Genomic DNA, 15,322 nt, shown 5'->3' on the forward strand with positions numbered 1-15,322 from the left:
TGGTTGCAGCACAAATTGCCGCAACAAATTCCCAGCCAAGGCGCCTGGACTGGCCGGCGCCTTCCCGTGCTTCGTTGCCCTCTGCTGCCCCACATAGTCCAGCCCTGCAACCGGCTGGCGAGCTTGCCTGACACCAGAGCTTGAGTCCCCGCGCTTGGGGGTGGGGTGGGAGTTGGGAAAACTCAGGAATGCCTGGGAGTCTTGCAGAACCGGCCGCCTGCCCCCTCTGTAACCGGATACTCCCCAGCTGCCATTTCCTTCTCAGGTTCCAGCCCTTGCTTATGCTCCAACAGGAAAACCCCTCTTTAGAGTTGCTTGTAGAAACTTCAGCCTCTGTAAGTGTCACTTTGAAAGTCACCTCTTCCTCTGGGCTCCTGCTACCCCACCCCAAAGTACCTATAACACTTGTCATCCTCTCATCCCCCAAGGAAGTGAGGGCAGTGTGCAGGGGACAGGGGCTGCTCCTGTCTGCATACCCTGGGTCTGGCAGAGAGTCTGGAAAAGGTAGGAGGTCTAGGGCAGCTGGAGGTAGGAACTGAGCCCAAGGTTGGTGGGTGGAAGCTGGATCCTGCCCTAAAAGGAAGTGTCCCTTTAATAGCTGCTGGCCTGGCCTGGCTCAGGCACCTGCGTTGCCTCCAGTTCAGCTGTGGCAGCAGTCGCTGTGCTGACTCATGCACCCCAGCAGCCAGCAGGAACCTGGAGCATGGGCTCCCCAGGGGCCGCGGTAGGCTGGGGGCTTCTGGATTACAAAACTGAGAAGTATGTGATGACCAGGAACTGGCGGGTGGGCGCCCTGCAAAGGCTACTGCAGCTTGGGGCTGTAGTCTACATGGTGGGGTAAGAAAGTGGCTCCTGGAGGGCTCATAGCTGGTCCTCCTGGGTTGAGGGTCGAGTGTCGAGGGACTGACTGCTCAGGGGCCAGACTGGTGGTAGAGGGGGGAGATTGGGCACAATAGGAGTGAAGGCAGGAGGATTTCTGTGTCTAGAGGCAGTAGGGTTACAACAGCAAGCTGTGTGTTTGGGTCCTCCTGTGTGCCCACCCACTTCCTTTCCTGGGCTTTGTCCCCAAGGCCTGTTGGGTTCTGGCCACAGAGCTGATGGGCCTCATCTTGCTAAGAGTGCCCAGGGTGCAGCAAGAAGTTGTCCCTGACATTTGTGAGAGCTGGAGCACTAAGGCCCAGGAGAGAGACTACAGTTTCAGCTGTGAGTCAGAGGAATTTAGCATGGTGGTGGGGGTGGGGTGGGGGGAGGGTTGGCAGGTGAAAGAGGTGGTGGTGGGCATTTTGTCTGGGGCCACTGGCTCTCTGACATGTGGCCAGAGCTCTGGTCTATGAGGGTGTCTGGGTTGGGAAATGAGGCTGGAGAGGAGGTAGGGACCCTGAATGTGTGGGGAGAGAGGCTGAACGGGTAGCGGCCTCCCTGCCACACTCACTTCATGACAGGGATATACCACATTGCCCATCACCTCCTTCCCAGGTGGGCCCTTCTGGCCAAAAAGGGCTACCAGGAGCAGGACCTGGACCCCCAGACTTCTGTCATCACCAAACTCAAAGGGGTTTCTATGACCCAAATCAAGGAGCTAGGGGACCGGCTATGGGACGTGGCTGACTTCGTGAAGCCATCACAGGTGGGTACCTCAGTGGTGGTGCTGCGAGGCACTACCCTCTAAGAGCAACCCTGCAGAGTGTGTACGTGAGAGGGGCCACAGGGCTGGGCTCGGGAAAGACCTCACTGGACAGGACTTTCAGGATGCCTGAGAGATTTCCAGGTGGACCAGAGGGTGGGTCAGGAAGCCAGCCAGAGGTACTGTGTGTGCAAAGACTGCATGTGGATGAGTGGGGTCTCTGGAAACTCAGGCATGAGTTGAGGGTGGTGTGAAGGGGCCTGAGGGCCCAGGACTGAGAGTTTCCTGAATGCTCCCCTCTTGACCTGGGCACTGCAGTCAGATGCTCCTTCCCTGCTTCTCTCACGGTGCATTTCTTGAGCAATTCTCCGTCCATCCAGATGGTCCATGGCTTCCTCCTGTCTCTGTCCTGCTGATGCCCAAACTGTAGCCTAGTAACCACCTATCCCAGTTCAGGTAACCACCTGTCCCTGGATGCATACTCTTCACTCCAGAAAGGAATCATCTCCCTCTCCCAGTGGCCTCCTTTCATTCATCGAGGGTCATGATGTCCCTCAGTGCCAAAGCTGGATCTGGCTCAACACCTTCCTGTCCCTCCCTCTTATGCATTTCATTCCAGATAGTTTTCATTATCACCTGCACTGCTGGGCTGGGGCTGGGTCTTCTGGTGGGTCCTCTGTGCATTCCCCACAGCAGCTGGGCCAAGGTTTCTCACGAAATCTTAGAGATTTCTCCAAGTCTGTCAGCACCTGGTTTCCACACTTGTAAGGCTCCATATCCTACCTACTACCATACCCCATGCCCTCTGCTCAGTCCTCATTTCCCCTTCCTGGGATGCATTTTCCCAAATGTAGAGAGTTGACTTCTTGCTCCCCCTGGCCCCTGCTGTGTGTGGGTCTACCTGCTCATTATCTTGAGTGCAAAGGGCCAGCTCAACTCTGGATCTTTGGTGTTTACAAGCAGATTTTTAGAAAATTCTGGTTGAACAAATGGGAGTGAATGTGAGAAATAAACTTGTCTCAAAGAGGTGGACATCAGTTCAGAAAAGGCCAGAAATCTATCCAGCCTCCTAGCTCTGCTTGAAACTGTCACACTGTAGGTGTCCTCCTGGGACATAGGTTTGATCAGCAGAAAGGGCCAACACCAAGCTGCCAGCTTCTGGACCCTCCTGTTGAGGGAGAAAATTGGGGCTGACTCTGACAATTGTATTCTAGGGTGAAAATGTATTCTTCTTGGTGACCAATTTCCTTGTGACACCAAAGCAGGTTCAGGGCACATGTCCAGAGGTAAGGCTGCCTGGGGGGTCTCCCAGGGGACCCTTAGCCCCTCCACCAGTCCTGGGCTTTTTTTTTTTTTTTTTTTCAAATAATTTCATCTAGACTTTACAAATACCCTGCCTGGTAGGAATTATTGTGGCTCCCACTTTGGATGAGGAGACTGAGGTTCAGGGAGATTAAGTCACTTGCCCAAGGCATCTCAGACTCTGGGGAACAGAAGCCATGTACTGTTCCTGTGCCCCCCACAAGGTGTCCGGGCTTTTCCCACCCTGGTCCTATCTCTGTAGACTCTAGGTTATCAGAGAGCTGTCAGAACTGGGTATCACTCTCAGGTGGGCTTTAATAAAAAGAAGCAAATTGGAAGATCAGCTCCCCATTTCTAGGCGCAGTCTCTGTTAATGTATTGTTTTTTGTAAGTAAATACAACACATTCTTGTTTACCACTACAACTATGATCAAGCCAGAGTCCTGAAGCCTATTCTTGTTCATTTCTCTTCCAGAAATGCAGGTTTTCCCCCTGAAATTTTATACTTTTCCTACAGGGACCCAAAATCTGTCACAGAGCACTCTTGCTCTCCTACCCAACCTTGGATGTTTCCCCCAATTTTTAAAATTGTGATAATATACACATAAGACTTATTATGTTAACCACTTTTTTTTCGTTTTTAAGACTTATTTTATTTATTTATGCACACAAGAACTGGGGTGCAGGCCAGAGGTGCAGGGGTGAGAGGATTCCCCAGAGACAGAGTGGGGAGCAGAACAGGTAGATGTACTGAAACACACTGCTGAGGGGACAGTGGGGAGACAGGAAGGGTCTGCCGTGCCCTGGGGGTCACTCCCGCCAGGAAGGGCCTCAACATATTAATCACTTTTAAAAGTACAATTCCCCAGCTATGGATTTTGCTTGAACAGTTGGAACTGAGAACACGGCCCTGGAAGCCAACCTCCATGGTGATGTTTTTCTGTAATCAAATCCAAAATTTAATCATTTGCTGGAATCACGGGTACCTGGTTACCTGTCCCCTGAGTCCTGATGGTTGGTCACACTACAGTTACTGGGGGCTTTGCAGTTGCCTACCTTTGGCCCTGTTACACAGAAGGTGAAGTACATGCACAAAGGTAGTTCTTACATTCGGCAGACATGTACAATGTTCTCCCATTCTAAATGCTGAGAGAACATCTATTTAATGCTCAGTTTGTAGACTGTCTTGAGATTTTGCTGGGGCTATGGTTGTATGCTTTCTGGAATCCATATGATTTCTCTTTGCCCCATGTCCCAGCTCCTGATCCTTCCCATGAAACAGCTAGGACTGGGAAATAATTCATCAAATCTGCCAGCCTAGTTTCCTGAGAATAACCATTGCCCTTGCCAGCTCCTTTTGGGGGACTTGGTTGTCTGGAGCCCCCACCCCCACTCAGCACATGCACTGAGTTCTTTGTAGTGTTGCAGCCTCCAGCAAGCCTCTGCTGTGCTTCCTACTCCTGGGCCAGGCCATATGATGAGTGTGAAAAACTCCACCAACCAGCTCTGGGAGCTTCTGCACAGACAGCCCAGCCAAGGTGTTGGTCTTGTGAGGGAGGCACAGGTTGAAGCAGTAGTGGGCCTCTGTGGTCTCTCAGCAAGTTTATGGAGCTCTGCTTCCCAGTCCAGGAACCAAAGCGTTCCACCCTTTGTCTGCCACCTGGTGCCTCTACCTTGTGTGAATTTAACCTTGCCAGGGTTCCCTCACCTTCCCTGTCCTGTCATCTGAATTAGACCACAGGAGTTGGGTCTCTGAATTACTTCTGCAAGAGTCTCACTCTCCCTTGGAATATATCATCTGCTCTCCCCCTTCTACCACTTATTTTTATTTGCACCCTCAAACTCAGGAGAGATTGGGGGCAGAGGCAGGGAGGGTATGTCCCTATGGACTGTGGCACTGGGTCACAGAGAGGAATTACCCCTGCGTCTTTGGTAACTCTGCTCTCTGACCCACCTCAGCACCCCTCCATCCCACTGGCCAATTGCTGGGCCAATGAGGATTGTCCAGAAGGAGAGACGGGGACACACAGTCACGGTAACTGGGCTCTGTATTTCTATGCCTCCTTTAGGAAGTGGGGTGGTGGGGTTGTGGGTTGGGATCCTGGGTGGTGGCTCCCATGTCTCTGTGTCTCTTCTGTTTGCCAACATCCTTTTTGCCCATCCTCTTTGGGCCCAGTGTAGATTTGAAGGACTGAAGTCTGTCTTGTGTTTTCCAGGTATAAAAACAGGTCAGTGTGTGGTTTTCAATGGGACGCACAGGACCTGTGAGATCTGGGGCTGGTGCCCTGTGGAGAGTGGCACTGTGCCAATGTAAGTCTCTTCTGATTTCCAGGGCGAGGCCCCAGGTTGGGCCAAACCTACCCCTCATCTCCTTTCTTCCTACAGGAAGCCTTTGCTGGTCCAGGCCAAGAACTTTACACTGTTCATTAAAAACGCAGTCACCTTTAGCAAGTTTAACTTTTCCAAGTAAGTGTGACTGGGTCCTGGCTAGCCCGATTCTCAATTCTCCCTTTCCCTGGTCTGGTCTGATGCCTGGCTCCACCCCCTCTCAGGTCCAATGCCTTAGAGATCTGGGATGACACCTATTTCAAGAGTTGCCGCTATGACCCCCACTCAAGCCCCTATTGCCCTGTGTTCCGAATCGGGGACCTTGTGGCTGCAGCTGGAGGGGTCTTTGAGGATCTGGCATTGCTGGTGGGTCCATGGGAGGTGGAATCTGAGAGGACTTGGGGAGAGGGTCCCTGATTAGTATGTTGGTGGAGCAATGATGTGTCATGAGCAGGGCGGCGCTGTGAATATCCACATCCGCTGGGATTGCAACCTGGACAGCGGGAATTCTGACTGCTGGCCCCACTACTCCTTCCACCTGCTGGAGAGAAGCTACAACTTCAGGTGTGCCCCCCAGGCCTCACCCTCTGGTCCTTGCCAAGGCCCCCCTACACTGTCCTCCAGTGCCAGCCAGAACAGACCACACCAATACCCTGCCCCTCCTCCTATGCCACTGTGTGTGTGTGTGTTGGGGGAGGGGCCGTAGGGGCAGAAGGGGGTACTCTCAATTCCAGGCTCCCCAGCATAGGCTCCATCCAGCCTCCCTCTGGAGCCCGTGCCCCTCTGATCTGTGTCCACATCTCCTTCTGCAGGAGCTCAGACTGTTCACCCCACCCTGCCTTAGCATCTTACCTCCACAGCACTGGGACCTGTCTTGCTTTTTCCTAAGGTTTTACTGAAAAGTTTCAAAACTCTATAGAAAAAAAAACCTAGAAAAGTCCAAAGATAAGTCCAAAGATAAGTACTGTGAACACCCATATTCCCTTCATTTGGGTTTACAGGTCTTTTCCTCAATACTGTTCTGAGAATGAGTACCACCCCCCACCCCCACTTGATGGCTGTCTTATCCCACCTAAGAAATTTCACAGGGACAGAACAAATCTAATATTTAGATTTCCTCAATTGTTGGAGTCTCTTTGTCCCCAATCACGGATTATTGGGGGGCAGAACAGGCAGGGTCTCAAGGTGGGAACAGTGTTGGTGAGTGGAGATTCCTAGAAAAGGGGGGAAAAAGGAAAAAAAGGGGAATGGGCATGAGGAAGATATGGGAATGGGCTCTGCCTTCAGCAGAGGTTTATTTTATACATTTTAAGCAGGCAGAGGGATGACACAAGCTATGCAACCTCTATCGACTGACATATTCCGGATAGAGACAGAAGTGCTCTGAAAAATCAGACTTTCCACGCTAACTTATGTTATGACCTCCCTTCTTTGTATAATGGTAATATTAAAATATTCTGAGCATGGCCCTCCCTGGTGGCGCAGCGGGTTAAAGCACAGCAATGAGAATCTGAAGCCACTTCCGCATGAGTTCGATTCCCGCCTGCCTCTTGCCCCGGAGGAGACCACATGGCGAGCCAGACCTCTCCTGACCCCCCCACTGCTTCCCTCAGCAGTGTACTTCGTAGATCTGCCTGTTCTGCTCCCCACTCTGTCTCTGGTGAAGCCTCTCACCGCCCCTGAGCCTCTGGCCTGTACCCCAGTTCTGTATGAACAAATAAATAAATAAATCTTTAAAAAAAAAAAAAATTCTGAGCAACCTTCAGCTTACAATTGGATTGCCTCAGCCTCATAAGGTGCTACCTGGCCCTGACAAGCAAGTACTGCACCAGGGTGAGAAATTCCTCTTGAAGTCAAAAGTGATTTGACAACTGGCTGAATAATAAAAACAAATGGCTGTTACTGAAAAGTCTCTCTCACTGCCAGACAGAGGAAAACCCAAACCTTATCACTCTACCATCTCACATAGCCTTCTATTCAGTTTCTAAAGAACCACTCAAACTTTCTACTGTCTAGCCTTTACATACGGAAATTCACCCAAGTCATCTATTCAGAGCTAATCAGGTTTTCTACCGTGTAGACTTCAAAAAAATTCACTTAAGCTTTCTAACGTTTTTCAAAGAACCTTACTGTAATTTGACTTACAAGAAAATTTCCTTTTCCTGCCTTTGCTTTCCTTTACCTCCTAGGATGTCTCAATTAGAATAAAAACCATTAAGTAGTAGATAAGGTTTAAGGGACTTTATTTTGGTTAATCTTCACTGTGGTAAATATAGTAATACTAGTCTTAAACTTTGTGAAACTATGTACCTGTTTTAACCTGGGTAGATTAATTTTTAAAATGTTATAATCTCAACTAAAGGTCAAAACAACTCCAGACTATTCTTTAAAAAAAGGTGATTGTGATCTCAGCCTATTTCATATGCTAATGTCAACCTCATGCCTGCTTGAAATGTATAAAATAAACCTCTGCTGAAAGCAGAGCAGGAAGACTTGCACCCAACTCCGATCCCCAAGTCTTCCTCGCGCTCACTCCTCTTTTTTCCCATTTCCCCCCCTTTTCTAGGAATCTCTGCTTGCGGAAGCCGCTCCCACCTTGAGACCTTGCCTGTTCTGCCCCCCAATAATCCATGATCAGGGACAAAGAGTCTCCAACACTCAACTCTGCCCTTTTAGTACTAAATCTTTCTGTTTTTCAATCTAGGATGTGCTCAAGGAGCTTGCACAGCTTTTACGATCCCCAAGCACATCCTCACCTCCCCTCGCCCACGACATTTCCATAGCACAGGTCCAGAGACGGCACCACTGGACAGTGCTCCTTGGCTCTGGCTGGTCTCACTCCACTGATCTCTCCAGCCCTTTGTCACTATTTGGGGCTGCTCCCTGCTCATGTTCTGCTCCTCACTTCTATGCTCTCGCTGGCCTGGTCTTGCCACCTAGAACTCCTTCATGACCCTGGGAAACCAGCCTGAAAGTCTCCCCTGCAGGAAGCACCCCCAATTCTGAGAGGGAAGAGGGTCATAGCCCTGGGATTGTTCCCCCACCACCATTGGAGTCTGTTGCTGGATCTTTCCGTCCTCCTGCCCCCTTAGCAGGGGAGAGTTTATCCAAGACTCGGGCTTGGCTGGGGGTTGTATGGGATCACTGGATGGGCAGAGGGAAGCTTGAGTCACCCTAGCCTGGGGATGGGCACAGCAGACCACCAGAGCACTCTCTTCTGCTTCCAGGACAGCCACTCACTGGTGGGAGACCTCTGGCGTGGAGGCCCGGAATCTGCTCAAGCTCTATGGGATCCGTTTTGATATTGTGGTCACTGGGAAGGTAGGAGGGGCCAGAGGGGCAGGTGGGCGCTTGGTGGCCCAGAGACTCAACCCACCTCTCTCTCAGGCAGGGAAGTTCGGGCTCATCCCCACAACCATCACTCTGGGCACGGGAATGGCTTGGCTGGGTGTGGTGAGTCTGGCCAGTGTGGAGCCCCTCTGTCTGCTGTGAGCTTGTGTCCCTGCCTGCCTAATGCCCCCTGTGCCTGCCCTTGAGTCTCTAGGTGAGGATGCAGCAAGGCAGGTGGGGACTGGAATATGGATTTGTGTTGTCTTTCTCAGATCACCTTCTTCTGTGATCTACTGCTGTTGTATGTGGATGGAGAAGCCCAATTTTACTGGAGGACCAAGTATGAAGAGGTGAGCTGTGGTTTGGCCTGGGTCCTGAGTTCTACTACACTTGGGAGAACATGACTAGAGTCCTGACTTACTGTACTCACCTGCAGGCAAAGGCCCCGAAGGCGACCGTCAACCCTGAGCAGACAGAGCTGGCTTCCATATCCTCACACTCGGTTGCCCAGGTGTCTTAGAGGGGACCCTGCCCTCTCGGTTGCTGCTGCTGCTGGGAGCTGAGAGTGATGCCAGGGTGGCGCTCTCAAGCTATGGGCCCAATTGTCAGTTTACTCCTTTCCCCTGCTGGTTGGGGGTCAGGAAAGGGAAGGGTGGGGACTCCACCCTTGGGACCTTATGGATGGGGCCCCCCTGGGACCAGAGATGGGAGGAGAAAAATCTACCCTTCACTTCCCAGGAAGATTGTCCTCCTTTGACTCCAGTCTCTCCAGGGTGACAGAAGTCAGCTTTGTGTAGAGACCTGCAGCAGACTAAGAGCACAGAGAGGAGGGGAGCTCAGGTCCCTACACTGTAGGGTGCCTGGATCTGGAGACCAATCTCCCAGGCAGTCACCAGTGTTTGTAATAGCAGCCCCCTTATCAACTATCAGTAGTAAACACTGGTTCTGGTAGACTATAACCCTGGCTAGTTTCCATTCCTCCTTTCCCACAGTGTGGGGGGTATTGAATGAGTAGAGCCCTAACCCTCTCAGATGCCTTTCAATGGCACCCCGGCAACCAGGGCAAGGTAAGCAGAGCTCTGACTCCTCACAGTTTGTTTCAGCTGCTCTGGTCCCACCCAACTTTGGAACTCAGCGATGGAACAGAGAATGTTCCAGGCAGATGACCCAACCTCTTAGGATGCTAGGCAAGGATGAGGAGCCTATTTGGCCCATACCTGCTAGGGCACTTCCCAGGGGCAGCCTTGGGTTATGGAGGGCTGTAATGAAGAGGAGAAGAAGGAAGGCTGGTGGTCACTGAGGTCTTCTGTATGACTCCTGGATGACCCTCATACCAACCCCTGGAATCTGGACTTCCTAGAAAGTCATAGGAGTGAGGAGGCTGTACATCTGGAATTCACTGCACTCAAGCTCATGCCTAAGTACATGTTTTGGCATCTGCTTACCCCTCCCTGAAGCAACTGCATAAGGGAGGACTCGACAATGACTTTCAGACCTGCAGGACCTAGAGGCAGGAAGGAAAATCCTTAACATAGGATGCCGAGGCCCTTAGCCTGGTCTGGTTCTGACTGGAATCCTTCCAGGGTTCCGAGCCCTGCCTGATGGAGCATTTCCCTGGACCCAGGCCCATGGGCAAGAGAGGAGGAATGGGGGCGCAAGAACCAGGACAGAGGCAGGGATGTGGGAGTACCTACCCAGAGAGGTGAAGGGCTTTCTCACGGGTGCCTGGTAGTCAGGGTGTGCTGACAGCTTGCTGGTGGAGGAACATGGGCCAGACTGAAGAGGGGTAGGGTGCGGCTCAGGCTGTGCTAGCATCTGGAGTCATCTGACCCTTGAAGCCTCAGCAAAGCCGTGGAGTCCTTCCTGCCTCTCTGAGCAGTGTCCACGAGCAGGTGGGCTGGGGTGAGAAGCATGGCCCTGAGGTGTGGGGATTGGCAAAGGGTCACAAATACCTTGTTGTTCTCAGAGCCTAGTGAGAGCTGATGTCACCACTGCAGAACGTGCAGAAGTAAAGTCTACCAAAGCCAGCAGCTTCCTGTGTAATCCTTGCAGGCAGGAACAGAGAATTGGAGGTGTCTGTGATGAATGTAATATGGCCACCACAGATGGTGTGGGGGTACAAGGTCAATCTGAAGACCCTCCCAAGGACTGAGGCCTCACAGCCCCATGTGCTCAATCCTGAGGCTTCATTGCAAAGCCTTGGAGGGGTAGGCAGAGAGAGAGAGAAGAGAGTGGGAACTTGGAAAGCGCTATTGCCTCATTCTGGCTGTATTCCCCAGGGTAACCGTGTGGACCACGTGTTCATGTGATGCTACATCTCTGGGTAGGCTTCAGGGACACAGCATGCTCTCTGAGAGCTCTGGGAAACCAAGGGAACCCAGAACTCCACTGCTTTTCTCCACAGCCTTCTTGGGGCCCACTCTCTGCTCCCTGGATCCACCCCCAGGGGGCAGGGATGTAGGGGTGAGCCCACCCTTGCCCCTGTCATGGACTCCTCTGTGCCTGTGCATCTGTATCTGCCCTCTGACAAAAGGTGGGACTGGCCTGAGGTCAGGATCCCAGGCCCCAGGCCCAGGGCTGTCTCGCAGAACCTTGATGTGTTTATTGGGGAGGACAGTTACTTGGTTCTGTGGGCATGTGAAGACTCAGTACTGCAAAGAATGCAAGACTGGACACGGCAACAGGCCTCATGGCAGGCCAAGCAGTTATTATTGTGGATCTCCCCTACCCACCCCCAACCTCACCCCACTTGCACAGGTAGCTGGAGTCATAAACTGAAAGATGCTGGACAAAGAGACCGCCATGTGTTGACTAAGGTCCTAAGGTCCTGAGGACCCCCAGCATGGATGGACATGCCTACAAACCCAAGCTGTCTCCCAGAGAAAAGGCTCCCAGCCTTTCCAGCCTCCTGAGGAAATAGGGGTGGCAGAGCAAGAGTGTACAGGTCCCCAGCTGGCTTCACGGACTGGCAGGCTGCACCATGAGGCCAGGTTCCTGGGCTGGGGCCTGGCTGCTGGGCTGCACAGCCTGTACCGTCTCCTCCAGGCTGCCGCTGGGGAATACCACGTAGCGCGTGGCAGTCAGCCCTGGCAGCTCCCGCTGGTTCTCCTTGCTGTGCCAGATGCCATAGCCAAAATAGACCGCAAGTCCTATAGGGGCGATACTAGCCTGAGGGGCAGGTCCCAACCACGCACACCCTCCTTGCCCTCCCGAAGCCCAGCCGGAGTCATAGCCTGACCCTCACTCACCAAGCAGCAGCCAGATGGAGAAGCGCAGCCAGGTCAGGTAGCTCAGCTTCAGCATGAGGCAGATGTTGAGGAGGATGCTGAGGGCTGGAGTCAAGGGCACCATGGGGATCTGAGGGGCAAGTTTAGGGGTGGGCTGGGCAGCAGGGAAGGTCTGCGAGCCCAAGGTCTGATTTCTCAGAAGTCCACAGAACCTCTGGAGATTCTGAAGACAAATGCCCACTTGCCATGCCATGCAGAAAGAGGAGAGTGGACATATTATCCTCCCCAGACCGGTGAGCCCTTGTTCCCTCTGCTGTGGAAGAGGAGGAAGGGGCAAAGGGAGTTGACTGAACCAAGAGGGGTGGTACCTGGAAGGTGTCTTGCCGACGCTGTTGCTGGTGGGCCCCCAGGACGAGGAGACTGAGCAGAAACACAACAGTGCTGAGCAGGAGCATTAGGGTGTAACCCCAGTACGGAAGGTGGAGGGACGAGTGTCCAAAGACCAGCACACATCCCAGGGTGATGGCTGAGGCTACCAGGATGCCAAGTGCCCAAGACACAGCAGCTCCAGGGCTGCAGGCACCCAGGAAGCCCAGGTAAGGCCTCAGGGCTGGCTTTAGTTGCCCAGGCTCAGGGGCCAAGGCCTGTTCCGTGCCCACCAGCTGTATGCAGTCTGAGAAGGAGTTGTACTCTTTGACAATAGGACCAGGGCTGGATGGGCCTGGAGAACAGGATGGGGGCGCCTTCTGGAAGCGTAGCACGATAATACTGGCAGCCACAAAGGTATAAGCCAGGAGTGTGCCAATGGACAGGAACTGGACCAGTGCTTCAAGATCCAGCAGCAGTGCCAGGAAAGCCATGAGGACCCCAAACACCAGGATGCCCACCACAGGCACCTGGGTCTGGGGTTGTACGCGGGCAAACACCTGGAAGAAGAGCCCATCGGACGCCATGGCATAGACGATGCGTGGCAGGGAGAAGAGGTTGCTGAGCAGGACAGTGTTCATGGCTGTGGCAGAGGGTGGGGGACTGATCAGCATGGTGGACAGGCCTATGGGGATCAAAGCTGGGGGTATGGACATGGTTTGTATAGGAACAAACATGGACATGAGATTGTCTGGGTTTTCAGAGTAAGGTGCAGGGCTGGACTGTCACCTCCCAATCAAGAATGGGACACCCCAGTTTGGATGACAGGCCCACTGAATTATCTGATGAAGGCCGAGTGCCTCTGTCCAGGAAAAGACCTGAAACACAAGTGTAGACTGACAGTCTATGTACAATTTGGGGTTGAGGTTAGTAGTTTCCTCCCAAAAAGCCTGAGTCAATGGCCCAATAATTAGTACCTTCTTGGGTCACGTATGCAACTGCTAAAGCTGAGGTCTAGACGGACATGTGTCCCCTTGGAGGCTTAGGGCAGGGCCCCTCTGCTCTGTTCCCTCCCGCCTTGCTTGGTAGGCCCTTACCGCAGATGGAGCCAGCTGCCACAATGAAACCAGCCCAGCTGTAGCCCCGCCGGTAGAAGGCATCCGCCAGCGCCGAGTCAGGGTCCAGGCTGTGCCAGGGCACCATGAGGGTGAGCACAGTGGAGACGAGGATGTAGGCACCAGCTGCCAGGCCAAGTGAGATGGCAATGGCCATAGGTACGGCCCGCTGAGGGTTCCGGGCCTCCTCGCTAGAGGCAGCGATGACATCAAAGCCCACAAAGGCATAGAAGCAGGTGGCGGTGCCAGCCATGATGCCAGAAAAGCCAAAGGGAGCAAAGCCGCCCTCTTCAGAGCTCCAGTTATATGGGCGGGCCAGGACGAATCCTAGGATGATGATGAAGAGAATGACGACCAGGCTGATGGCAGAGAAGGTATGGTTAAGCCAGGAGGAGACACGGGCTCCACAGGAGACGAAAGCAGAGGCCAAAAGTAGGATGCCAGCAGCCAGGAAGTCTGGGTAGCGGGCTAGGAATGGCACCTGCCAGATGCCCACGTGGGCCTCTGTGAAGTTTCGGATTTGGTGACTGAAGATAGCATCCAGATAGCCGCTCCAGGCTCGGGCCACAGCAGCACCACCAATGAGGTACTCTAGGAGTACATTCCAGCCGATGAGGAAAGCCCACAGCTCTCCCATGGACACGTAGGTGAACAGATAAGCAGAGCCTGTGCGGGGCACACGAGCCCCAAACTCTGCATAGCACAGGGCTGCCAGGAGGGAGGCTACAGCTGCCACACCAAAGGACACAAGCACGGCAGGACCAGCCATCTCCTTGGCTACGGTGCCAGTCAGCACATACAGGCCTGACCCTACCATTCCACCCACGCCCAGCAGGGTCAGGTCCAGTGTGGACAGGCAGCGCCTCAGCGATGTCTCCATGGTCGACTCCTCCAGTGGTTTCAGCCGGTTCAGCTTTTGGCAGAAGTGTGCCAGTCTGTTCATGCTAGGCAACCCAGGGGCCATTGTGGGCAGCTGAGAAGAACACCAAACCAGCCCCCAGCACCTACCAGGGGCAGAAGGGGAATAACAGGCTGTTCATCCAGGTCCTGACCAGCCTTTAATCCTTGCTCTGTCCCTATCTGGGGAGCCCCGGGGCTGGGATGCACAGTAGCCCCCCCCCCAACACACACACACCCCACTGCCCGCTCCCCCCACGCAGGAAGTCACAGGGAAGCTTGGAGATCCCAGCTGCTTCCCAGGCAGGGAAGCAGATGGCGCCCTGCCTAGGGTTGTTTAAGGAGCCCCTGAGGGTGAGGAGGAGGCAGCCCCAGTGAGTGCCTGAAAACCATTCTGAGGTATAGGATCACCGGCCAGGTGGAAACCTGAGGCTTCCCGGGAGCCGGGCCAAGCCTCCAGGACCCGGAACAGGATGGGCTCTGCGGCCCTGGGCGTGGCTCAGGTGGCCACCTGGCCTCTGACAGAGACAGACACTCTTCCTGCCCGCCCGGTCAGACTAGGGTATCAGCACCGTGTGCCGGGAGGGGGAGGATCCCCGCCCAAGCCCCCAAGCCACGGCCCCGCGCCCTGCCCTGCGGCCACTGCTGCCAGAGACGGTTCCGTTAAGCCCTGATTCCCCGGTACCCGAATCTTCACCTCTTCTGGGACCTGAATACGGCTCTGCAGGAGTTGCTGAGACCCACCTGCTGTCGCTGCGGCCACTCTGCGTGCTGTGCCAGCCCCGCCCGCCGCCGCGCCGCCGAGGCTGCCGGAGCGCAGGGCCCGCCCCCACCCCTGGCGCGGATCTAGCGCAGGGCACCGCGTCGCTGGGTAACGCACACAGCACAGAGCCCACCCTACCCGATCAAGACCAGGGCTTAACAGGGTGCTGGAAAATCCTGCCTGGTTCACAGATGAGGAAATCCAGTGGGGCAAGTTAAGGTTCCTTTGATCCCTTTTCCCAACCCAGTGGATATGGGTGGTGTCCTGCTGGCTTTGGGCAGGCCTCTGGTGACATGAGGTTATAGGTCTGACTGAGGGTCCTGAGCAATCCATCCCGAACCCTCCTCTAAGGAGAAGATGAGCTCCTCAT

The 15,322-nt window shown here is 53.8% G+C and overlaps 2 protein-coding genes across 7 annotated transcripts; one reads left to right on the plus strand and one right to left on the minus strand.

The window, feature by feature from the left end:
* Positions 1–272: 272 nt before the first annotated feature.
* P2RX6 (purinergic receptor P2X, ligand gated ion channel, 6) lies at positions 273–10,614 on the plus strand. 5 transcript variants are annotated; one of them, XM_012734227.1, is made up of 13 exons: positions 690–759; positions 1,071–1,203; positions 1,477–1,627; positions 2,839–2,910; positions 4,886–4,961; positions 5,143–5,236; positions 5,312–5,392; positions 5,479–5,620; positions 5,709–5,818; positions 8,482–8,575; positions 8,642–8,707; positions 8,857–8,934; positions 9,021–10,614. In XM_012734227.1, exons 3-13 carry the CDS (start codon positions 1,562–1,564, stop codon positions 9,102–9,104), a joined length of 963 nt encoding a protein of 320 aa, XP_012589681.1. In that variant the 5' UTR covers positions 690–759; positions 1,071–1,203; positions 1,477–1,561; the 3' UTR covers positions 9,105–10,614. The 5 variants fall into 5 exon arrangements, with proteins under 5 accessions (XP_012589682.1, XP_012589680.1, XP_004694982.1 ...); XM_012734228.1 differs by lacking the exons at positions 690–759; positions 1,071–1,203 and adding an exon at positions 273–335; XM_012734226.1 differs by lacking the exon at positions 1,071–1,203 and having other exon boundaries at positions 642–724.
* Positions 10,615–10,663: 49 nt separating this feature from the next.
* Positions 10,664–14,996, minus strand: SLC7A4 (solute carrier family 7, member 4). 2 transcript variants are annotated; one of them, XM_004694926.2, is made up of 5 exons: positions 14,934–14,996; positions 13,275–14,296; positions 12,180–12,820; positions 11,833–11,941; positions 10,664–11,733 (listed from the first exon to the last, which is right to left on the minus strand). In XM_004694926.2, exons 2-5 carry the CDS (start codon positions 14,254–14,256, stop codon positions 11,543–11,545), a joined length of 1,923 nt encoding a protein of 640 aa, XP_004694983.1. In that variant the 5' UTR covers positions 14,257–14,296; positions 14,934–14,996; the 3' UTR covers positions 10,664–11,542. The 2 variants fall into 2 exon arrangements, with proteins under 2 accessions (XP_004694983.1, XP_012589678.1); XM_012734224.1 differs by lacking the exon at positions 14,934–14,996 and adding an exon at positions 14,887–14,915.
* Positions 14,997–15,322: the final 326 nt, after the last annotated feature.

This window comes from Condylura cristata, unplaced genomic scaffold (assembly GCF_000260355.1).
Source record: "Condylura cristata isolate star-nosed mole 26May11 unplaced genomic scaffold, ConCri1.0 scaffold00051, whole genome shotgun sequence".
Lineage (NCBI taxonomy): Eukaryota > Metazoa > Chordata > Mammalia > Eulipotyphla > Talpidae > Condylura > Condylura cristata.